The sequence below is a fragment of the Lissotriton helveticus genome, chromosome 5_1, assembly GCF_964261635.1.
Source record: "Lissotriton helveticus chromosome 5_1, aLisHel1.1, whole genome shotgun sequence".
NCBI lineage: Eukaryota > Metazoa > Chordata > Amphibia > Caudata > Salamandridae > Lissotriton > Lissotriton helveticus.
In genome coordinates this window covers 1,106,816,322-1,106,842,799 of record NC_136065.1, presented here as the reverse complement: position 1 = coordinate 1,106,842,799, position 26,478 = coordinate 1,106,816,322, and the positions used below count along the sequence as shown (strand labels likewise).

At 43.2% G+C, this 26,478-nt stretch overlaps 1 protein-coding gene across 1 annotated transcript in view; it reads right to left on the bottom strand.

The window, feature by feature from the left end:
- LOC144753513 (VPS10 domain-containing receptor SorCS3-like) overlaps positions 1 to 26,478 on the bottom strand; it is a 2,605,581-nt gene that overhangs the window by 691,163 nt on the left and 1,887,940 nt on the right. Inside the window, exon 10 of the mRNA XM_078641177.1 lies at positions 19,506 to 19,652. Coding sequence (XP_078497303.1) covers positions 19,506 to 19,652 — 147 coding nt within the window. The remainder of the gene's footprint in view (positions 1 to 19,505; positions 19,653 to 26,478) is intronic.

Sequence of the window (26,478 nt, the reverse complement as noted above, 5' to 3'; positions counted from 1 at the left end):
AAAACCGCACAAATCTCAAGATTGGTCTTGGTTTTCCCAGGCGTTAGGGTAGAGTGCCCCCTCTCACCCATGACGACAAGCCCCCCCACGAGAAAGCTCATTACTTAAACATACGCCCCCGGAACACCTGGGGTCCAACAAAGGAGAAAATAGAATGTTTAACTTCGGGCCTGCAGAAGACTCATGATGAGAAGGTTCACCATTTAAACATATGCTGTTGGAACGGATGTACGTTGTTACAACGCATGCTTTTACCACGCATGCTTTTACAACGCAGGTTTTTTAACGCAAGTCGTTACAATGACTTGCGTTGGGGGGTGCTGGATAGTGAATAGTTTAATGTACTATTCCAACTCCAGTCCCCGTGGATAGTAGGGAAGGTGTTGGATAGTAAATTAAACTATTACCTATCCTAGAGCGCCCCCAGCGCAATTCGTTGTAATGACGTGCGTTGAAAAACCTGCGTTGTAAAGGCACTGCGTGGTAAAAGTTGCGTCGTAAAGGATGTTTCCCATTGGAACCTCCGGGGTCTAACAAAGGAGAAATCAGAACGTCTAACCTTAGGCTTGCAAAAGACCCATGACATCTTCGCTATCCAAGAGACTTGGGCCTTGGAAAATACCATCTGGGAGGATTTCACCGTAATAGAATCTACCGCTACTCCATCTAAAGCAGGTGGTCATGCATCTGGGGGTGTGCTGATCGCCGTAAATAATTCACTGACTGCGAAGATAGAAACTCTCCACAGCGGAGCTGGCGATTATATTTACATCAGAAGTGAGATCAAGAGCCAAGTAAATGGGAACTCAAAGCAAAAATTGATTCTTCGATGTATCTATCTTCACCCAACAAAAATGAGACGAGTCTACTCTGAGTAACATATTACCACTAATAAAAAATCTCGAAGTCCTATACCCAAATGATCTGTGGTTGAAAATGGGCGACTTCAATGTAAATTTAATGGAAACCGATCTCACTCAATCCTCTCAAATAATATCACTTAATGTAATGTGGGCAATCCCGGAGATAAAACCCCAGTACCATCGAAAGTATGTTAATGGAATAAAACTAGCAACAAAGCTGAATCATCTTGGTTTGCGCATCCTCAATGGAAGGATTGCCACAGATCAACCGGCCGCATATTCCCATGTATCCCCTTTTCGAACGACCATCCTAGACTACATATGGATATCGCTTATGGCCTTCCATCTGGTATGCCATTTCGCGGTAACACCATCTCCTGATAGCGATCATGCTATTTTAACATGTAGTATTGCGCTTCGGCCACTACACCGTCCAAATACAAATCCGATAGGGTCAGCATCAAGTCTGCAGAATGTAAGGAAACTTCGATGGTCAGAAAGCAACCAAGATGCAATTCAAAAGGAGGTAGACAAGCTTATGACCGGATGGCCCCCGGCTGGTATCAGCCACGCGACGGCTCCCAGTTGGGAAATATACTCACCAATTTTAGAGAACATTTCATTTCAAAACCCATAAATAATTTTTCGAAGGATAATCTAACTATGACAATTCTGTCAATGTAAAAACAAAATGAAATCACTGCAAAGAGTAAATTAAATAAGCTACAACGAACAAACGCTAATAATGAAAGAGATCATAAATCTTTGAAGGAGGCCATCATGGCCGCGCAAAAAACCTATAGGAAGGCCCGATTTTCCTTAAAGAAACTGGAAGAAGAGCGGCATTGGGCATCAGCTTTTGAGATTATAAAATCTAAAGACCAAAGGAAATTTTGGAACTGGGTCAATAAGGCCAGCAAAGCTACAAAACCCCCTACCGCAACTAATATTACCCCCGAGGAATGGGAGACCTATGTCGAAAGGCTCTACACAGCGCCGCATGACCAGATCACCAATAGCAGGGCCCTCCTTGACCATCTAGTTAATCAGGACGGAACCTTTCCCACCGCCAATATATTAACAGACGATATAATAAGAATAATAAAGAGCATGCGCTCAGGCGGCGCCCCTGGCCCTAACGTTATTCTGACTCAAGTTTTTAAAGCCACCGCTGGAAAATGGGCCCAGATACTGACACCTCTTTTTGAAGCCGCAATACTGGGCGGCCCCATCCCAGCGTCTTGGCAAGGCTCACTTCTTGTCCCCTTCCATAAAAAAGGCTCGCGCACCAATCCCGACAATTGTCGGATGATAGCCCTTCTAGATGTGGACGGGAAGGCATATACCAGCATTCTCCTAACTGCGCTTACTACGTGGGCGGAAACTATCAATCTAGTCCCCTTCACCCAAACCGGCTTTCAAAAAGGGTGCCACAACGAAGACAACCTGATCTGTATTGCTCACCTGATGGAAACCACCCTAGCTGCAAAAGGGAAATCGTTACATCTTGGATTCATCGACTTTCGCAAAGCATTTGACAGCGTAAGCCGGCCAAAACTTTGGGAAAAACTTGCAAGATGGGGCATCCCGCAGTCACCATTGAAAGCATTAATTGCCCTACACACTGACACCTGGGTTAAATTGAGGGTTACATCAAGATGGTCCACTTCTAACAAAATCTATACCACCAGAGGTTTAAAACAAGGGTGCACACTTGCTCTAATGCTTTTCAACTTGTACCTCGCAGACCTCCCCGAATGGTTGTCACGTACCTGTGCTTTCCATCCGAGAATAGAATCAAGAAAGATTCAAACTCTACAATATGCGGACGACACCATTCTGCTAGATCAAACCCAGGTGGGCCTTCACAGATTGTTTAATTCCCTCGCTTAGTATTGCAACATGAATATGCTCGAAATAAATGTTAGCAAAACTAAAGCAACGATAGTATCCATGGGAAAAACCAAAAAAAACGTGTGGTTTATTGATGGGAAGAGACTAGAAACTGTCACTGCTTATAAGTACTTGGGCGTGTGGATCGATCATAAAGGGAGATCCTCTGCGCACATAACCGAAATGCAGGCTGTTGCTCGAAGCCTAGAAGGGGCCTTCATAAGAACGAAAAGTACTTTGCACTCCCAGGATTTAGCACCACTAATAAAACTGATTACTGCAAAACTACTCCCCACAATCTCCTTTGGCGCAATAATCTTCAAGGACAAAATGAATACTTGGCTGGACAGAGCGCAATCGTCTTGCTATCGCAGGGTTTTCCGACTGCCTAATTCAACTGCTCATGCCCAAATTAGAAAAGAATTCTTGCTGTCCTCCCAGCGATGGATTATGAGTGCACGCTTCATTAGTTACTGTTTAAAAACTAAACATGCCAGCCTTCATACCTTAAAGAGCTGCCTATGGTCGGTCTTAAGTAATCCAAAAACATTGTGGAATAAATACTTAATGTCATGCCTCGAATCTCTTAAAGCAACAGACATATGGCTATCCTCGCTGCCCATCGAGGCGAAAACTAGACTCTTTACAAAGCAAGCAAAAATTCTCTCAAACAATCTTGATGAGCAATAGGTCAACCAGCTCTTCGATGGCTCCTGGGCCGCCAAACTACACACCTCGAAAACCCTTCCGTCGTACCTTGCTTCATCAGTGAAAGTTCATATAAAACTCCAATTAATGAGACTACGCTTCGGGTTAATCCCGCTGATGGCATACAAGTTTGGCCAAGGTTACAGGAAAGAAGCCCCCACACAATGCCACTTCTGTAAACAGGATGAGGAAAATCTTATTCATATCCTGTGCATTTGCCGAAAACTCCGAGCCCAAAGAAACTTCTGGCTGCGCCCAATTTGGCTCTTACTAAACATCAGGACTTGTCAGGAAGCACTAGACGCATGCATGAGGGGAGACTCACCGCAGTTGGCAGCTCGCTTTGTTAAATTTATCACAGAAATCAACTCCCTGATTTTTTCCACTGTTAAAGCTTGAGCTCCCTTCTCCCCTGTGACATGCCTGCTCCTTTTTAATTTAATCTGCAATCTCTCTGTTTTTTAATTGATTTTTATATTGCTTCCCTTTTTTAAACTTTTAACCCCCAAAAGTTACTTTCCTATTGTGTATCGTGCAACGATTTTAATAAATTGTGCAAATAACAAATGTACCTATTTACTCTTCATTTAATTGGTTTAAGTCATCCCTACTGACCCTGGCCAACACCCATCTCCGCGCCATGTGCTCAAACAAAGCCACCGGGCTGCAGCGATGCCTGCGCTAACGGGAATGTGGTCCCTCCCATCAGCTAATTCCAGTGTTCTGGCAAGCTCTCAACCACTATCCACAAAGTTAACTGTCACTATTGGTCTTCAGCACATATTGTGCCAGCACTAAAGTGACAATGCAAAACATGATTGCTGGCCTGTGATGCTACACTGTCACAGGCAGATGTAGATAACACCAGGGCCTGTGCCCCACCTTTGCCCCCAAGCCAGTCAAGCATCAATCCTACTGGGAGAGGACCACAATGGAAGGATTGCTCATTTCCCTGGCCACACCTCTAGGATTGGCACAGGAGCTTTGCACAAAGGAGGAATCTTGGTTTGAGGTAGAGAAGGGCTGTTAGAAATGTGATTCCTGGTTTACTGAGGTATGCACCGAGGCTAGGCCAAAACCACCAGTCTAGTCAGTATAAACTAGATAGACATTAAAAGATAACCTGTGCTCTCTCTCTCTGGTAGCTTGCCACAGAGCAGTCAAGCGTATCTAAAGAAGCCATATGTAAAGTATTTATGCAGCACACTTACACATTAACACCATGAATACACCACAAGAAGACTACACACAAGTTTTGAAATATAGATTATTATATTCTGAACAAAACAAGACCCAAACAATGAAAATCCAATGTGTAGAAGTTGAGATTTTGAATTTTAAAATAATAAATGCAGTAAAGCACTTAGAAACAAGTAGCGCTAAAAGGTTACTTTAGGTCATGCTGGACTGGAACAAAATCAAAGTTTGGGAAAACCACGATGTAGCACCGGCTAGCTACAGGACCTATGCAGGCCCCAGTGAACAAACTACCTTTCCTGACCGCAAATGGCAAGATGTGTCGATGTCGAGGCCTGCTGGTGCAGTATGCATCAATCTTCCCCATGCAGTGAAGGGGATGCGTTAGTTCCGAAGACTGAAGTCAAGAGGTGTTGAGCGATGTACCGGATTCTGGATGCTTTCTGATGCATCAATCTCCGAAGGGAAAGTTCTGGTTCCTAGACGATGCGCCAATTTTTCTCCCGCAAATGGGTTGATGCGCCAATTCTGCTACATGCAGACACAAGTTGCGAAATCTATGTTGCAATAAGTGAGGCCACTTCCAATGTGACAGGCACAGGAGCAGGAGTAGACACTTTGATATTACTGAGTCTCAAGCAACAGGAGGCAAACAAACAAGCCCTTAGAGAACACTAGGAGTGAAAGCAGAGTCCAGCTCTCCTTCAGTAGAGTCAGAGAGCAGCAGGCAGCAGGGCAACAAACAGAAAAGCAGGCCTTCCAGATCAGCAATCCAGTTGAGTCCTTTATCAGTACAGCAGTTCTTCTGGTAGAGCATCAGTTACAAATCCAGTAGTGTCTGATTTTAGGGGGTCAGAGGCCCAGTACTTGAAACCAAAAGTGTCTTTGATGTGGGGGTTACTTCAAAGCAGCTCTCTGAAGTGCACAAGTATCCTTTCAACCCAGTCTTGTCTGCCATGCTGTATGTGGGGGATAAACAGTCCTTTGTGTGGGGACAGGAAAATACCTATTCAAGTGAAGTGTTAGCACCTCTCTCCCATCCTACCCAGGCAAGGCCATCAGAATGCAGATGTATGTAGATGGGTCCTCAAATACACCTATCCTTCCTCTGTTGTGGCTGACTAAGGGGAATACACAAAGTGTTGATGTCAACCTCCCCAGACATGCATTGGAGACAGGCTGTCAGGCACACAGAGCAGCAATTGAAGAGACATGTCTACTTTTTAAAAGTGGCATTTCTAAAAGAGAAATGTTAAATCAAACTTTACCAGTAAGAAGGCTTTATCATTACCATATGAAATATGAAAAAGCTATTCCTCTCTGATCAGGAATTACGGCTTAAAAGTATAATAAGGAATTCCCAATGCTAGGCTATGATTGGGGTAGTGAAAAGTGAATTTTGGAGTTTGTCACTACCAGGACATGCAAAGTTTAAACACACATGTCCTAGCTTTTACTTACATGGCACCTTGCCCCTTGGGTTACTTAGGGCCTACCTTGGAAGTGACTTTTAGGTAAGAAAGGGGGAGTTTATGGATTGGCAAGTAGTTGTAAATGCCAAGTCAAACGGCCAGTAAACTGTACACATAGGCACTGCAGTGGCAGGACTGAGACAAGTTTGAACGGCTACTTATGTGGGTATCACAAACAGTGATACAGGCCCACTAGTAGAATTTCACTTACAAGCTCTGTATATATCACTTTACAAGGGACTTACTAGTAAATCAAATATGCCAATCAGGTATACACTAATATCACCATGTTTAGGTGAGAAGCACATACACTTTAGTGCTGGTTAGCAGTGGTAAAGTGCTCAGAATCCTAAAGCCAACAAAAAGAACTAACAAAAACAGGAGGTCAAAGGCAAAATGTCTGGGAAAGACCAACCCAAGGATGACAGGTCTAACAGGGGCACTTTAGGATTATTTGCAGTATGGCACACAGAAACCGGTGCAAAAATGGGTTGGGTTACCCATAGGAACTTTTTTCGATTGGTTACAGGAGGTGCAGGAGTCATCCCTACCCACAGGCTGTGCCAGGTATAAATGTGGCATTTCTTGGCACATGCTTTAGAGCACTACTGGACTTGTTGAGGACAGAAGAGTGATTGCACCTGCTGTTCAGTCCTGTGAGGAAAGCCCTAACAGTTGTACCTGCTTCCACTTGTGACCAGGGCAAAGAAATAGAGTCAGATGGCTGACCTCCTGTTAAGTTACAAGGCCACAAAAACTGCAAGAACCAGGGTTTGCTGGAAGAGCCCTGCCATCAGTTTCAACTAGGCCTACTTTGGACCTTGCAGGTAGCTTCTGTTGCAGTGAATCCTGACCCCCATGTGGTGTTTCTACGGTCCACAATAACCTTGGTTGCTGCCAGAGTTTATTCCACCGGCCTAACCCTAAAAGTTTTGCCTTCAGGACTATCGAGGGACCGTGACCAACCCGCCAGTCAATCTGTCGACACTGAGGCGGTTTCAGTTCTCTCCCACATAACCCTCGACACCGACTGAGTGTGTGAAAACTTGAACTCCCACCAGAGCTTTTCCCACCTAAATCAACCATTTTGCTTAGGTTCCATCTGCTCACTGGATTCTATTGTCCCTGAACCACTTTCTCTCACCACCAACCCACTGCCTGCTTTCTCAGAAGACTTTCCACATTGAGGAGGTAATTTTTCCACCTTGATTAGCCTGTTCTTTGTATCAGACCCTCACTCCAACTCAAACTTTAGCCTTGTCCTGGTCTACAGCAACATGTTGCCTGTAGTTGTTACCTTGCACTTTTTGGTGCAGTTTTATCTAAAGATCTGAAAATTCATTTCTTTGGTTCCTTGATAGATTTTTGTCCTTCGGGTGTCATTTTATTCACTAACATATTCTCTATTTTTGTATTTTATAAATTGGAGTGTGATTTATATTGTATTGTGTTTTCAACTTTTTAGTGGTTTTGGTACTTTCTTTAGTTAAGCATAGCCTAAAAACACTGCCTAAAATGGCTGCCGAGCTCAAGCTCCCCAAACAAGCTCCGGGGAAAGGGATCACCTTCTGGTAAATATCCCTGGTTATGCCCCCTCTCCACCCTGCTGTTCTTCATCCCCTGATGAAGAAACTTGCCTGTAACCCAACCATTCATCTCAATCCCCTGCAAATTTGGCTTAAAACCTACCTGAGGTCCTGTCCGCGGCGATGATGCTGCCCTAAACTGCAGAGGAGCGAGGTCTGCCCAGTCCTGGGGGAAGCTGATGCCCAGTTGCACCTGCTGGAATTCCTTTCCTGCCAGAGATTCTTTCTGGCATTTCACCAAACCGCGAGATCTGGTGTGGCGATGAGGATGGGTTGGGTGAGGTAGGGATCACACACCCCTCCCCCATCTTAGCTGGAGTGGTCCTGAAGTTGCCTGAGCACTGGGATTTGGGACGCCCTGCGGCTTGACCTTGGGCCACAGCTCTGTGGGTGCCGAGCCCCATGCCTGGCGGACTGCGCTGGGGGCACTTCTTGTCGTTTGTCCTGGCTCCACTCCCGGGTGAAGTGAGGAGCACACCTCTTACTCCCCCTCACCGTTGCAGAGTTTCGATGATGCCACTTGCCCAAGGGTCCGTTTCTCCGGATCCGTCCTGCTTCGCTGGTGAAAATACCAGCCATCATTATCACCAGATACTCCTGCAATTAACGAGATCGGTTTAGAGGCTGGAGTGTCGCGCTCGTCTCTGTGGACCGGGGCCTGATCCGCCCAGTGTTGCTTCCGCATTGCTGGTGCACGGTGAGGGGCTGGTCTTGCTCCCTGGAGAAATCCGTTGGCACGTCTTTGTCTGGTTAATGAGCTTGGTGCCAGTGGGTCCCGAGAGACTCGCTAGTGTCAGTATGGTGTGCTGTTGAAGAGGGGCTACCCCTGCCATTAACATTAGGTACTCCCTGCCATTGATCAATAAATAGGCCTGAGGCATTCCCATCATTGGGCGGCCATCTTGGAATGTGTTCCTCCTTTTTTATCCCACATAGGGGCCTGCTTTCTTTGCCTCAGCACCGATTAGTGCGAAAGGGCTTTTGCCTCTAAGGGCATCACGAAATCGAGCAACTATTGATCTAAGTGGCGTAGCCAGCAAGTCTGAGTTTACTGTGTAGTGAGCAATTGGGCCTCACTCGCATACTAGCCCTCTAGCCACTAGCCCGGGTTAGCTGGCTCTCACAGTTATTAGTCTTCCTGATTTTACCCGATAGTGCATGGCTAGAAATTAGCATGCAATTGCCCATCCCATTCTAACCCCAGGTCACTCTCCCTCTGCGTACACATCCAACCCCTGATTACGTCCCGACCTCTGCCCACATCACTTACCTCACTGCGCCTCCTATGGTTAGGGCACACCTGTGCCCAGTTGATTTGCTCATCTAGACTTCCTGAGTGGAGACATGGCAGGTGCGGATAGGGCACCGAGTCCTTCGAATAGCCTCTCTCCCAATCTAGAGCTGGCGGGCCAGAACGCTATCAGAATCATATATCCTCGGAACGTTTCAAAATATGAGGCAAAAATCTTCAAACATAGACTACTCAAAACCCATCCGGAAACCCTTAGTTCAGACCCCTTCCTCTCCATCAATAAAGACGATACCATAAATGATCTTATCTTCTACACTAAATGGCATGCTCAATGGCAGAAGGCCATCTGCTCTCTCCTTAAGATCTCCACTTCCCTTAAAACTCCTCATGTTCTCAGAATGATAGTTGAGCCCTCCTCAGCCTATAGAGCGGATGCTACCATTTCACTCTACAAAAACTGAACCATCCTTATCTAAGCTTCTGACCGCAACCTAATGCCGTTTGACAACTTTTTCCCCACCATCATGAAGACGCCACCCTCCTTGGAGGTGATAGATCGGTAAGGATCCCCCGTCCGTGCAAACTCTATCTCCTGCCTCTCTAACTCTATCTCCTGCCTCGCTTCTTCCGGCTGCTAACACTATCTCTGTCCCGAAGGTCCCCCTGTAATGACCTCCACTCTGATTACCAATGCCACCACATCACACGTGGTTCTGATAGGCCCCACTCTAGCCACCTCCACTCAGAGTAACAATGCAACTGCATTACACGGTTTCAACAAACCACGACAGCACGCTCCTCTCGAGAGTCTACATGCCCCCCTCACGGTTAGCTGGTTCTAACTCTCCTAGCTCCACGGTTCAGAACGCTGTTCGGTTACTCCCCAGGATCCTGGCCCCCTGCCCAATAAGTGATCCCGTCCTGATCCGACTGGCAGGCAAAGATCACCTGCTGTCTGTCCCCTCCTCCTCTATACTTTCCACCGCAAGCATATGGCTCCATCTCCCTGAATCCCCTGCCCTTGGGCCCTCTCATGCGTTTGCTGCCCCAGTTTCCCCTTCCCCCACTAGCTATCCTCTGTCGCAGGATCACCAGGACCTAGCCTCACATCCTCAATCACACACCTCAGTGGAAGCCAGCCTTAATGAGATTGCTCCCTGCCTATAACAACTTGAGGCTGATGTGCGCAGCCTCTCAAGCATCACTGAGGATCTTTCAGTTAACCTCATACTAAGCCACTCCATTATGACCAATCTCCACCTTCACTTGTTCCCAGTCTGTGGCTGTTCCCGGAGCCCTCTCCTCCCCCAGCCTAGGCGATCCTCTTCCAACTCCACCCTCGCACACCATAGCTGGCCTTCCCCTCTGCTCCCTAATGACCCCTCTCGATCCTCCAGATGGAGAGCCTCATTGTCGGACAGTGATATTCACTCTCTCCTACTCTCATATGACCTGGCACTGCCTTCCTCTCCCTCAAACTTGCATATAATTAAATCAATCCCCACTGATCCCTTCAGGGAACCTAGGTCAAACTTAAGAACTTTAAATGCAAACAACCTCACATTTGTCACCCCCACTCTGCCTTTGCCAACAGTCACCACAGTTAGTCTCAAATGCGCGCTCCTAAACTGGAGATCAGCTGGTACGCATGCTGCGGATATTGCCGATCCCTTCCTTGTCCAGGCTCTGGACCTTGTGATGTTGACCGAAACCTGGCTATATGACGCAGCCGCTCCCATCCTGGAATTTATCATTCCTGCCAACTTTGATATCATTATGTTGGACAGAACTAGTGGTCACGGAGGAGGTATCGCTTGCTTACATCGTAGTAGTCTAATAGTGAAAGTCATTCGTGCCAACCTCTTGCCCTCTTGTGAATATTTATGCATTGATGTGAATGGGGGGCAATAATCACTCATGCAAACTGCACACGTTCTACCACCCACTGTTTCGGCCAATGTTGACTTCCAAGGCACGCAGATCTTTCTGGGTGATTTCAACCTCCACTGGAATGATGTAAAGGATGTGATGGTTAATAGCCTTAAATCATACCTACTTGACCTCAACCTTATCCAAATATGTGACAGCCCTACGCATACCAAAGGAGCCACGTTAGATCTTGTCATTGGTAGGCCCAACTCTCTCTGCCTGGAGTCAATCCTCCCATGTGATTGGACAGATCACTATTGCATCACCTTCCTCGTCCTTGAATCAGTTAGAGCATGCATATCCCAACCCAAGAACCCAAAACAGATGAAAAGATGTTTACGGTGCATGAATTTCAAGACCTTACGGAGCTCTGTGATAACTTCTTGCCCCCCTTCGAACATGTCTGATGTCCACGACCTGACGGCCCACTATAACCACACAATGCTTAATGTTCTGGACTCAGTGGCACCACTTCAGCTCAAAAGAGGGTCTGCTAAATTGTTCAAACGGTGGTTCAATGATAGTCTTAAGGCCGAAAAACGAAACTTAAGACTTGCAGAAAGAAAGTGGCGATCTTATCCCTCCTTGGAACATCTCTGTCACCTGAGGTCCATGCAAAGCTTATACAACAAACGCATCATATGCTGGAAGGCTACCTTCTTCAGAACGCAACTTGATCAAGCAAAAAACTTTCCGAAAAAACTGTTAGAACTCATCAAGTCCCAATCCAATAATCATCCTAACCTCTCGGCTTGGGGTCAAGAAACTCTGCCGAACTGTGAAAATGTTGCTGTTTTCTTCAGGAATAAGACTACCAAGATCGAGTCTGAACTACACGCGAATCTTGATCACCTTTCGAGTGGTCTGATAAACACCTTTTGCCCCTCTGAGTCGAATATCTCTGATCATATACAGCCCCTCCACCCTAAAAACAATGCATCATGGAGCTCTTTCCAAACTGTGGATGAACCCACTATTCACAAGATGCTGTTGACCTTGAAACCTTCCAATAACCACAACGACCCTCTTCCCTCGATCCTGTACCCGGATGTGAGATCCACCTTACTATCCCTCTGGACGACTATCGTCAATGCCTCTCTTATGCAAGGTGCTATTCCGGATTGCCTTAAATCAGATCAAGTCACCCCGATCCTAAAGAAACCAAATGCGGATACCACGGACCTTCTTAACTTTCGCCCAATAACTAACATTCCCACCTTGGCAAAATTTTGGGAGATATGCATGCTCGCCCAACTTAATCATCACATTATTTATTTCCAACTCCTGGTCCAATGCCAATTGGGCTTCCGTCTAGGTCATAGCACAGAGTCAGCGCTATAGCACATTGTGGATGATGCGCTCAGAATGCTGGATCACAATGAGTCATGCATACTGATCCTCCTCGACCTTTTGTCAGCTTTTGACACTGTCAAACATGATCACCTAATTGACCTCCTAAAACACAGGATGGGGCTGTCCGGGCCACTTTTAAGCTGGCTCTCTTCGTTCCTTCGGAATAGATCCCAATATTTCAAGGTGGACCAATTCCTGTCCCACCCTGCACCAGTCACATGGGTGTTCCTCAAGGTTCAGCATTGTCCCCCACGCTCTTTAACCTGTTCATGGAGCCTCTAATGGAAGTTTTAAAATCTTCCCGCATTAACTATCATATGTATGCGGACGATACCCAACTATACCTGAAGATCACCTCCCGTGAAGATATCCAGTCCCTCAACTCAGTCCTGCTAGAAATACAAAGTTGGCTGACACGCAAGCACCTGAATCTTAATGCTCTTAAAACTAAATTCCTGTTGATCTCACCTCACAACCAATGCCCCGTCATGGAACAATGGCTGAATCAGTTCACGGCTCTTAACTGCAGGCCGCATCTCGTGCACTTGGCATCATCTCTTGGTATCATTCTAGACAAAAGCCTGAACATGCAGAAGCACATCATCTCCCTCTCTTAAGGAGCGAATTTCCAACTCAGCTTACTTAAGAAACTCAAACCCTTCCTCCATGCTCATGTCCTCAAGGCTGCAGTACAAGCATTAGTGATGGCAAAGCTGGAGTATGGTAGTGCAACACTTTGTGGTCTGCGTAGAGTAAGGACGGCTCCTCTTAGGGCTACCCTTAATTCCGCTGCTAGGCTTTTAACTGGTACAAAAAGATTCCATCACATCTCTCTGAACTTGCGGGAACTGAATTGGTTTCCATATGAAGTTCAGATTCAGTTAAAAATTGCATGCATCGCCATCCACTTCAAGACCCCGTTGTATGTAACACAGAAACTGGAACTCTCTTAAGGGTCTAGAGCTTCCAGAAGCGCCAGTACCCTTTTGCTTAAACCTCAGAAATTCAAGAAAAAGAAGACCTATAACCGTGTCTTCTCGGGGATGGCTCCGAGGACCTGGTACTCCCTTCCCCCCGAAGTCAGGGTGAATCCTTCTACTGTCTTCTTCAAGAAAGAGGTCAAAGGGCTCCTGATGAAGAAATTGCTGCCTTAGCCTGGCACCTGCATCGGTTTCTAGGCCCATACCCGTTGACTCTGGCTCTTACATCTGGTTCCCGATTAGGTCGGACAATTCTGATCTGTGATTTGCCTGATGATGTGCTCTCCTTGTACTCATGAGAGTGTTGGATAATCTTAGACTGCTATTTTGTCGCTTTGGTTATTGTGCTTTGTATGTGCATGCACTATGATATATAATCTGTTTTTTACCCCGTTGATATATAATCTGTAAAACGCTCTGATACCCTTGTTGGTCATGTTCATACACTACGATGCATATTCTGTTTTTTTCTTCTTTACCTGTTTGTTGCATAATCTGTAAAGTGCTCTGATACCCTCGGAGGTCAGGTTCGTGTTATATAAAACTTTCAAAATAGATAAATAAATAGCTGTTCTGTGTCACAGCTACCAGGGGTTGAGCTCAAGTTTCAATTACTGAATTACTGGGCCTAACAAGAAAAGTGACACTATTACTTGTGGGGGACTGCCACCTACTCCAATTAATAATCCACTTTTTCACAGCAGCAATCTTAGAACTGGTCATCGCACATACCAAAGCCATTATGCAAAGAAGTGCGAAGTAACAAAGAATGTGGTGGGCAGTCAAAAACGAAACCCCAAAGAGCAATTACCAGTAAATAAACCTTGACAGTGTGGCACAAAGCTAGGGATTTGCTAAAGATTGTTAAATTTGAGCAGGCATTTTACCCCAAAGAGCAATAAACAGTAGATACACCTTGACAGTGTGGCACAAAGCTAGTAATTTGCTGAAGATTGTTAAATGTGAGCAGGCATTTTTGAATCAGATGAAGCAGCCTGTAGTCAGCAAAAATGTTTTCTGAGATTGGTGTGGCCATTTTGAAGAAAATTTGCTTTAAGACGTAAATATACTCACATACCGGCAGCCATGTTTTAATTAGGCACGCAGTGCCAGCAGGAGACACCAGGGAAGTAATAAGAAATAAGTTGAGAGATGCAGAGCAAAGAAATTATGAAGCACCAAAAAAGCAAACAGACTAAATATCTTCAAGTATGGAAAAATCTAGAGTGCCTCAGCAAATGAGTCACAAGTGACCTATAAGTCAACAAGTGGCAACAAAGGAGGAGAGTCAGAAAACAATACTGAAGGAAACTAAGGTCTCGATAAAGGACCACATCCACCAGTTACAAAGTAGAGAACTGTTCAAGCAGAGAAAATCAGAAAAAGGAGAGGTCAAGAGGACAGATATATAGTCCTGATAAAAAAATGTACATGGCTGTAAAAACAAGCAAAAAAAGTTATCAGGCAATCTATTGGAACCAATTTTGAGATTACATCAAAACAACTATGTTAAGGTGAGATGGGGACCAGGTGGCGAACTAACCAATTCTATCCCAATAAAAAGGGGGGTTCGCCAAGGATGTGTCCTGGCACCAACATTGTTCTCACTATATGTTAATGACATCCCCTGTTTCTTGCAAGGTTGCAATAATGATTCTCCCAAATTGGGTGGTGAGCGAATATCGGCCCTATTATTTGCGGCCGACACTATTCTTATCTAGCAAACACCAAATGGCCTCCAAACACTGCTTAACACTTTCCAAACATATTGCAGTAAAAAGGGTTAGAGATAAATGCCACCAAGACAAAATATATGGCAATAAATCCCCGCAAGCATTTTATAGAAAATGTGGCCCTTAATGGACAAAAACTGGAATATGTGGAAAATTTTAATTACTTGGGAGTCTCACTTGATTCTAAAACGACATGGAAAACACAAATAGATAAAAGCAAGTTGTTATTAACCCAAAACACACTACCAATCCTGAAAAGACATCGAAACAGCCATAACAAAGCTATAACTCCTGCATTGGAGATTTTCCGATCAAAAGCACAATCTGCAGCACTCTATGGTGCCGAATTGTGGGGCCCATCGAGTAAGAAGTCATTTGAGGTTAATGAGAATACATTTTTAAGAGCCCTGCTAAAAATTCCTGTACGTACTACGTTAATTCCGTTAATACTTGACTTAGATATCAAGCGTACGGATCACCAGGTAATCATTAGACCGTTGATGCTGTGGATTAGGCTATGGATAACGCCTGAGATATTGGACTATAGGGCAGCACTAACAGAGATCAAGGATATGGACAGAAATAACTCCAAAGCATGGTTTAAACATGTGGGTACCTGGTTTAAGAAGATTGGCTTAGCCCATTTTTGGAATAGCCCCTTGTCATTAAACTCAGACTCGAAAAGGACATTAAAGGTAACCTTTTGGGCTTTCATGGAGGGGAATAGATCGAATGGAGGTGATAAATGATCCTTGATGATGGAATTTCTCTTGTTCAAGGACAGTCCTTGTTTTGAAACCTTTATCGATGAAGTGAACCCTCCCGTGGCGAAATCACTGTACTTGAAGTACAGATATGGAGTTCTGATGTTAAAATCAAGTACAAAAGGTGGGACCACTCCTGTACCGACTTATGCACGTTGTGCACAGGGGAAGCTAAGGAAGATCTAACGCATGTTTTATTTTTCTGCCCAGCTTACTTGATTGTTAGGAAGAGATGGATTAAACCTCTATGTGTAAACGTGGGCGTGAAATCTTATAGAGAAGCCAAAAGGATCTTCAAAACTGAGGTTATTGTTTTCGGAGTTAGCTGGTTTTTGCTGGCTGTAAGTTACATTAGGACTAAGGCTGGCGAGAAGCTTTAGGATTGTACAGAGAATTGATATGTTGTTTATAACTGTCAGGGGTATAAACGGTGCAAAATCCAACACAGCAAGGTTAAGAAGAGACAAAATGTACTGCTCAACTTGTTTTATGTGGAACATGAGGTATATTAGTTCAATGGGATCCCAATTTTTATTATATAATGACATGCCTTTTAAATTATTTACATGGTTTTAGTAATGATTAATGCCCTAATCCATGTCGATGAAATCTAGTGGTTATATATCCTTGGAGGTCGTAATAATGGTAATAATGATGAAATGTTAATACTTTTTTATTCCTGCGTCTTAATGTATGAAAAGTTTTTTTATTGCATCTTTTATGATACCTTGTATCGAAATAAAGATTTTGAATTGAATTGAATTGAACAGTCATCTGAGGGTCCATCTAATAAAGACATCCTATTTAGAATGACTGAAAAGACAATGGCCACTGAGACATAAAATAATCATCAAGTCACAAGTTCACACCATTACAGGAATGCCCATAACAGGTATCATTCCAAAGTAAATGTCTTGAACTCCAATAAAGCCCAGGAAGAGAGAAACAAGTAACACAGAGGGTTCATTAATAGCCCTGAATGAAGGTACAGTGGCATTGAAACACTGAAACATCAGAAAAACAAGGGATTTGGTATGTAGCAGACCAACCTAATGGTACACACATTGAACAAAATATGATAGTGAACAAGTAAAGTAACCATCACATGACATCTTCATGCTAGAAGACAAAGGATCATTAAACGTCCACAACACCTCACAAAACGTCACTCTCAGTCACACAGCTGATAGCCAGAGTTTGGGACACAGGAAAACACAGAGATGGCGGAGCTCGCTGGATGATTTTCTTGAAGCAGTAGCTGAAGGACAAACAAAAACTGCAACTTCTCTTTGATTTAGAAAGGCATGATTGCTGGTGTCTAAGCAAAACACTCTGCAAGAAAGACAGAACCTTAACAAAACACAAGGGCACATTGTGTGCACATTTCAACACTGAGAGGAATCCACACTAAGAACACGACATTTTCAACTTTACATGTAGAGAGATTGTGGAATTCTTTGACATAGTGCTTTTTAAAGATTACAATTCTAGTTGAAACACGAACCCCATGCTCACCAATGAATATGCAGCTCAAGTGAGGATCATTTCATTACACAAATGTAGGCACTCTAATTAAAGGAAATTCTTAAGAATGCACGAGTCGATGAGTTAATAAAAGACAAAGCAGAGTCCTAGGTGAAAACATTCTGAGAACAGCTGAGTGGTGGTGGCTAGAAAACCACTTAAAAACTCAAGACTCACACTTTGAATTACAATCAATTAAATGTTCCATTAAAGACGCAACAGACTAAAAAAAAATGTTACCACAATCTCTCAGCTCAACAGCATTTATAGTTGTACTAAGATCAAGAACATTTTTGTACAACCTCAAAAATGCATGTCGGAGTCAGAAGTTAGCCTCCAATAAGAGAGCAGCACCCGACTCTGATGATTCAGAGCAAACACCATTTATACAGCCTCTATATTATGCATACTAGACCCACACAAGAACATGAATATCATGCCATCCCAGCAGTGGTGTGAGGCAACACGATGGGGCCCCACTGCAGAATGTGATAAAAGCCCAGAGTCTCCAATATTTCACAAATATTCATTGGCTTTGGGTTGAATGGGGGCCTGTAAGTGTGCCCCCTCATGCTGCACTGGCCTATGTTACCCCCTCATCCCCTGCAAAAGGAGTAGCTTGGTTGACTCCATGAATTCAGACTTATTCAGGAAAAAACACATAGAGATTTGTTTCCCAAGTGAGAGGCAAATGTTTCATTCTTCTTTAAGAAAGAGGAATATGTCATGTCAGGGATATGTTATTTTCTTTAAGAGAAAGTAGATGCCATGTCATGAGTATAACTGGATCATGTGGCTGCCAGTTACACACTGGATATCTCATGTGGGGTGGGGATGGTAATTGGCGAGTAGCAGGAGGAACAAAGCACAGTTAAGAATGGAGTGGAGCAGGGATGGTAAGGAGGAAGACTAGCTGCTCCAGAGGGGTAAAAGGGCAATCCACTAATCCATTGTGAGCTTGGGTTTCTAACAGATTCAAGGTTTATGGCTTGCAAGGGTATTATTTACTAAGAAATTATTAACTGAATGAGTGTTTTTATTGTCCCAAAAGGTGGCATTCAGTTTGAATCATAGGGTTCAATTTAGCAAGAAAAAGATTGGAGATTATCCAGAAAAAGTAGAAGTACTTGATGGTGTAAGTAATGGTTAAAAGCAAAACATGGGGTACAGAAAATGTAAAACATCAAACATTAATCATGCCTGGAGCCAGCAACAGTTGGATGTCCTACAAAAATATTAATGATAATATAAAACAATACCTGTGTCGATGTGGTGTGTCTATCTACATTAAAACACACACACACACACACACACACACATACATGTTGAAAAACAGGGGAACAGATAGTGTGAGCCAATATTTTACCCCACCCAACAATAATACTACGGTTTTAAATACAAACACATACATATGCGAGATTCGAAAGAGAGAATAAAAGAAATAGGGAAACAAAGGAAAGTAAGATTCCTGCTTTGGATTTCTTGCCAAATTGGACTACAAATTCTACATTCATACGACTGTTGTACCCCCGCGCTTATTATACCTTCAACATCTGAAACGTCCTGATACATGGTTATGATATATAACGAATTCAGTGAATGAAGACTGTTGTTGAATGAGAAAAGTTTAGAGAGAATTATTCCAAAGTTGAAACATGGTAAATCATATTTTTCTGAGTGCAGGATCAGGACTAGGAGGTAGAACCCTTGTCTTGTTTCATCAGAGTTATTGAAGATACTTACAGCCTAGTGACAGGTTTCCATCGCAATGTAGAAATAGTACTGAAAATGTGCACGGAAAGGAAATGGACTCTCGAATATTACAACGAACATTTGGGGTTAATGGTACATTATATTACAATTTAATTGTATAGAATATAAGTCGATGAAATATTGCTATAGGTGCAAGCATTGGCTACGATTACTTTCTGTTGTTGATTGACCCACAAGCACATTTCTGGAGAACGTACATATTGAGCATTGAAATTCAAAGAGATATTGGATCATAGCATACTTAAATTTACTGGACAAAAAAAAAAACGATCACACCTTTAGAGTGTTAAGTTATATTGCACCAACAGAAACACCTGAGCAGTTTTGCAAGTTTGCAACCCTAAAGTGTAACTCATCCCAAAGCTGTATGACACCTACATATGGTCTGACTAGACTAATATAAATGCAGCTAACTGAAAGTTCTCTTTTTCAAGGTAACCGTGCATTTTTCTTTGAAATCAACTTTGTGGAAACTGACCAGTAGACAGTGCACAGGGTTTCCTCGCAGATCTGTGTCTGGAGCTTGCAGCAAGCGCCAATCTCGTCCTTTGTTGTAAGTGATAAAAGTCTTTACTTGCTCGTCCACCTTTTTGTTCGCCAAGAATATTCCTTTTATCCCTGCTACCTAGGAAAAATGAACACAGATGAAAAACCACAGAGAGTTGGTAACTGTGAGACTTCTCCTTTTCAAGCAACATTCAGAAAAACAGCACACTCAGGATACGTATTTTTCGTTTCTAATAGAGTGCGTCGAGCGATTGACTGAATTGGTTTTCAGCAGTATACAATGGAGAAATCCGATTGCGAAAAGAAAAATCCATTTTTTTCAATCATAAATTGGGAAAAACATATCAAAATATTCAAAAGGGCAATTTAAAGATGAAGCACGTGTCAAAATCAAAAATTAATAAAATCATATGAGCACCAGAGAGCTCCTGATACCTCAGTGGGTATTTCAAGGCCCAATGCACTAACAGTGTACAAATCTAAAAAACAAAACATTATACAAAATTACAGGGGTCTCCTCAATGTGCCTAAATTGTTATCTTTTTCTGCACCTTTTTTTTAATTTGGATGCTTTTTGATGCTATAAACATGCCTCAACATGCTTCAAATAAAATGGTTAAAGCTTTACTCATGCTCACAAGTCACTGCTAACAGGTTCTAGGATTAATCAAGCCCTCTTATTTGTGAAAAAGTCCCTTATTAATCCCTTTGTTGGCAGGTTCAAGAGACCTTCTAATAGTTTGCACAGAGCTAGTACTAACCTTAGAGGGACTCTTTTTTTGACAGTTTTGGTGGTGTGCCTATGCCATGACGCATACATCTGTCTTATCATAAAAGCTTAATTGGCACTACTTTTTATGATATATCTATATACATATATATTCACAGAAAAAAGCAAAGGTTACAAAGACATTATAGCTAAGTTCACGTTTTACTTACACACAATAGAAATTCAGCAGTTATAGTTATACTTATATTTATACTTATGTTAAGAAACTAACTCTCGTGACTTGAAGTTATTTAACGGCACCAGTTATAGTTTCTTCAAATAAGTATACCTATAATTGCTGAATTTCTGTAGTTTTGTGCGGGTAAAATGTGGAAGATCAGCCTCTCTAGATATACAATGTTTTATATCTCTAATACCTCCAAATTAACTGAACGTATTCACACCAAATTACAAAAGCGGCTTTTTCTGGACCAAGTGCTAGCTTTCTGTTAAATTTGCTGCAAATCCATGTAGCAGTTCTGCCTGTAGTCGTGTCTAAAAACAGCAAAATCCCCTTAGATATTGCAAGATTAAATTTTTTTAGGCCCCCCCTTTTTCTCGGACGTGGTGATAACATCGACCAATTTATTACGCCCACCCCTACCGTCACTTTGTATTTTTCTAGGCTAGAAGTCCAAAATGCCCTAAAATTAATCCCGAAAGGCAGGGCTCCTAGCCTAGATTGTATACCAGCGGATTTGTTGATGCATGACGGGGATAATTGGGTGACCTACATTCAGCTACTAGCTAATGCTATAGCTAGTGGCACCCCCATCCTGGAAACGTGGTCTGGAGCAGAGATCATCCCGGTTTTTAAAAAGGGAGATTGTTCTAAACCTGGAAACTATAGGCCCATAAGCCTCATCGAGTGCATTCAAAAAATCATAGCCAGGCTGCTACTTTGCAGAATCCAGACGTGGATGGATGAAACTGAGATTATGTCACCGCTACATGCAGGGTTTTAGCCACATACTGTCACTACAGACCAGGTTTTTAGGTTAATGAATATTTACTGGTGGGTGGTCATTATTGGAAGGGGGCACACAATACGCAGCCTTTATCGATCTTAAATCGGCTTTTGATTTGATACCCCGCGCAAAAATGTGAAGAGCTCTTCTGGACATGGGGATGCCATTGGAAATATTGGCTATCCTAATCACCCTACATGGTTCCAACTTTGCTCAGGTCCGCTGGGGAGTGAATGGGGAAGTCACGGTCAAGTTCCCTATTTCCAAGGGGGTTCGCCAGGGGTGTGTTCTCGCAACTGGCAGGCATGAAGATACCACTACTAATGTTTGCAGACGACATTCTGATCATTTCGAAGACTCAGAAGGGGCTGCAGTCAGGCCTTGCCAGGTTCGAGGTGTTCTGACATGATCATGACCTTGTGGTAAATGTGGAGAAGACTAAGTTCATGGTTCTCTACAATCATAAAGCCAACAAAGGGTGTGTTTTTATGAATAAAGTCCAACTAGAGCAGAATGATGTTTTCAAGTACCTGGGAATCACGTTAGGTAGAAAACTAAATTGGGAACCCCAGATCGATATGCTGGCTCTTAAACATGCCCAATTGACAGGAGTACATATGAAGGAACAGAGACTTTACAATACTAAGCCTGTGGCTCCTGTTATAAAGATTTATAAAACCAAAATCAGTACCTGAGTAGTATACGGGGCAGACACTCCTGATCTAGCACCCTTGACTTCAGCCCAAAATAAATGAGTGAGAGCCTTATTAGGTCTTCCACAATCAACACCATTGTTGTCTCTTTATCTAGATTTGAGCTCTCATAAAATCGAGGATATAGCTCACTACAGACCCGTGGCATACAGGAGAAGGCTCTGGGTCACTCCTGAACTGTCCCTGTACGCCCAAGCACTTCTAGAAACCATGGGGGCTGATACATCATGTAAGGTCACCAGGTTAAGAAGGCTGAAAGACACCTTGAGTGATATGGGGATGAGTAGTTTATGGGAGAATCCTGCAGGAAATCTTTTTCCTTCAAAGAAAGAGTTTAAGGCTGCCTACTGGAGTATGATTATGTTGAAGCGATTCTCATCTCTAACGAGGCCTACGATGACGAGGGGATTTTTGGAGCATTAACAAGAATACAAGTATGAATGCTACTGGGATTTCGTTACTGTACTTAACAATAGGAAACTGTACCATCAGTTTAGAGTGGGCTCCCTCCCCATTAAATCCTTCACTTGTAAATGGCACTCCTTGAACGCTGATAAATGCACTGTCTGTCCATTATAGAAGGAAACAATAGCACATGTTCTGTTTGTTTGCCCCACTTACAAGCTTGCCAGGATCAGATGGCTCATACCAATCTGCTCAATTCTCGGCACAAGGTCGGGCGTAGAGGTGCTAAGGATCTAAAAGTTAGACACATGTGAGCCTATAGCGATTGCCGTTGCCAAACTCTTGGGATGGTCATGGTTCATTAGAGCAAAAATGAAGAGAGCACTATAGTCATGACACATTTTTATTAATAGCTTTGTACTCACGAGCTTATACTCATTAAAATCTTATGGCTGTTCTTTTATATGAACTCCCCCTCTAACTATAGAGTGAGTGTTGTAGTTCTCTAAATCTCGACAGACCCCTTATGTGGCACATCAAGGGTTTATGTAAATTGATATTTATCTTGCTTGACTAGGTTTTATGCAGTTTTATTCTCTGATCTATTTGTTACAAGTTTTAATATGGGTATATCAAATGGTTTTATATGAACTTGTTAGATTTTTAATTATTGATGTATGATGCCTTTAATGATTAATGATTTTGAAAATCGAAATAAAGACCAATTGACTGACTGACTACCAAGAAAGCTGAAATATGGCTGCTCCTTTTTGCATCTCCTTAGCATAAACTGAGTTGTTTCAGGTTGACTCCGTACAACTACTACCTCTGTGAAACTGAATCCACCTCAATAATGCAGTGACCACCAGTTCCCTCAGTCTGAATGTCTCTTCACTTGGAAGATTTTTCCAGTGTGAGACCCTCCTCATCTTCAAACATCATATCTGCCACAGGAGGAGTGGTGTTAGAAAGGAAATATCCATTGTGCACCATGTCGGCCAGAAGAGTTAGGTGCATGAGTAAACTAGTGTACTGTCATCTGTCGAATTCTTTGCTCACTCTCAGCCTCCCTTGCATACCCACAGCGGAAGTATATGCATTAATGTTTGAAGTTTGTGATGATATTGGAAGAGCTGCCACTTTCAAAGATCAATAATAATCCAATCAATATTAAATAATTAGGCATGCCAAATGAAATATTTGTGCTAATATGTGACATGAAGTTGTGTGCTTCAGATTGGTACTGAATGTTCACACAACATTGTGATGCAATATCCTGTATGAAAAAATAAAGGCCTAACCAAAGGTCTAAAGGATGCCTTTTGAATGAGCTCCTGCAGCATGCACCTAAATTCTTCACAATTTTGTATTTGCCTTTACAAGTAACAAGAAGTTACTTTAATATGGAAGAAGTTACAAAATGTGGTTGTCAGGGGCCTACATTTTTTCTACCTTACTATCTACCTTACTATGACCTTACTATGACCAGGCTCTGTAATATTAGAGTGCACATCAGCTTATCTGCTTTAATTATGGCAGCTGAGCATTCATCAATGGTTAAATCAGACCACATGTCATTCCTGGCTGTTACACTGCCTCTCTAGGTATAAAGTCCTCTTCATCCCCTGATTGCCTCCCTACTCCCTTTCCCCTTACTTTTATACCCTAACCTCCCCTCTGCCTCCCACTTTTCTTTTCTTGTTGTCCCACCTATCAACCCCCGTGCTTGTTGGTTCCCCACCCCCTTCTCATGCCCTGTTGTCTCCCCGGCTACGCCTCGCCCTGCTGTTCATCATAGGCAGCATTGCGGAACTGTGCAATTGTCCTGGAGTTGTCCCCACTGAGCCCCCAAGCGTACTGGATTTGATGGGCTGCTGCGTGCGATGTACCAAGTACTGCACCTATTTTACAATGTCTGATTGCTTAATGTATCATGTTCTCATGTTTTCCTTCCCCTTGCTTTGTTTTAAGTCTTCAATGAAGAATTGTGAAACAAAAGAATCCACTTTATCCCATCGGTGATGCTCCAGTGACAGAGGCATTTTGAATCTGACACAAGACATGCCTATTGACAGAAACGTGCAGGCTGTATAGTAGTTCTCAATAACAAGGTTAGATGATGACTATTGAGCTAGGTCCATATGGACATTGCTATTGAGGCAGAAATGTAGACATTAGGCTTTTGACTTTCAGAGACTTGGGATGAGCGAGTGTGTTCCTCATTAGCCTTGGGATCAACATATGATTTATAAACACACTGTGATGTACTAAAAACTCTAGAGGAGATATCTTTAGAATCTTCTATAATTAATACCAACCAAAAGCAACTTGTCACCCGTTACACTTTAATGAATGGTAATGAAGAAGACAGAAATTATTGGCTAAGACTGGAAAATGAGTACAGATGGTTATTTCCTTTTTCATCCAATCAGTGAACCCAATACAGTATACTACATTCTGAGAAGGTTTTCATAGCACTCAAGGGGTTGATGAGTTCTGATACATCCACACTTGATAATGAAAGGATAGGGAGGCATATTCCGTGCCCTATAGGGATAAACTGTGTGAGAGTGATGCATGTCTTATGGCTCCCTCTCATTGTATTAAGATTTAATAGACCATTCCTTATGTAAAACACACAAAATGTCATGGACGGAATGCTTGCAATAAGTCTAACCACTGTCAATGGAGAAGGGTAGCATTCTAACCCATCTTTTTTTTACCCATCATTATCCCCAATCAGGGTGAAACCAGACTTGGGTTGCTTATATTCAAGTTCACGTTGGAGCTGGTTCAGCAGTTTAGGCTGAACTGTTCTATTGGAGCAGGGGCAAGACTGATTTGCATATTGCTCAATGCAAACTACGGTGGCATGGTGCGGAAATTAACAAAGGACTGGGATGCGACCCAGAGTAAGTGCCAGTGGATAATATTACTTTAAACATCCATCCATCACTTCTTTTTGTACAATTCACTGCGACGCCCTGTTAGACGTGGCATCATTGGTGTAGCTTCCCCTACCTCTATGCCTTCAGACCTCGTGTTTTGCTGACCTTTGTGCTCAGCATAATTTACCACTGCTAAAGTGCTTGTTTTCTCTGCTTAAACCATGATAACATTGGCTTATAACAAATTCTATATTTAATTTATTATAAGTCCCAAGTGAAAGGCACTACCTGTGCCCAAAGCCAGAAAATGTAATTCTTCTAGTGTACCTGCAGCACTGATTGTGCCACATGCTTAAGTAGCACTTTGGAACACGTCTCAGGCCTGCCATTACAGAGCCTGTGTGCACAGTTTTAACCCCTTGCGTGCTCGTGACAGAACCATTCCGTCACGAGCCACGGTGGGGCTGTGCTGGTGACGGAATGGTTCAGTCACGGCCCTGCCGCCGTGCCTGCGCAGTGCTGATTTTGTGCCTGCGCGGCGCGTTCTATTGAGCGGGCGGGGCTGTGACGGAACCATTCAGTCACAAGCATGGTGGCGCCGCGTGGCCCCCCTCCCCCCTAGCACCACGGCGGAATTACCGCCACGGCCAAGGGGTTAAACTGCCTTGTTGACCTAGCAAATTAAACCTCTTGCCAGGCCCAAACCCTTCTTTTTATTACATATAAATCACAACTAGAGTATGCCCTGGACCGCTCAGAGGGCAGTGTGCAATGTATTTCAAAAGTAGGACATGTCATTTTAAGTTTTACATGTCCTGGTAGTGAAAAAACTCTTACATTTGTTTTTCATTATTGCAAGGGCAATCTCTTTCATAGGATAGCACTGGAGTTCCCTTATTACATTTTATAAGTGCAATTTCCATGTGACAAGAGTTAACCGGCTCATGTTTGGTGTCTCTGGAATCCTGACTTAACATCCTAACTTATGGTGAAGTTGGATTTTAAATTACAATTCTGAAAATTACACTTGCCTTAGCCATTGGTGCATGCATCCTTTCTTGTGATCTGGTTCAGGGAGGACCTGGCTTCGCAGTTCAGGTTGTGTGTCCCTGTTGAATCTCCACATTTCAACAAATAACCAAATTTATAAGGGATCAAAAATGCTAAATTTGAGCGGTCGATACACTCATAGAATAATCAG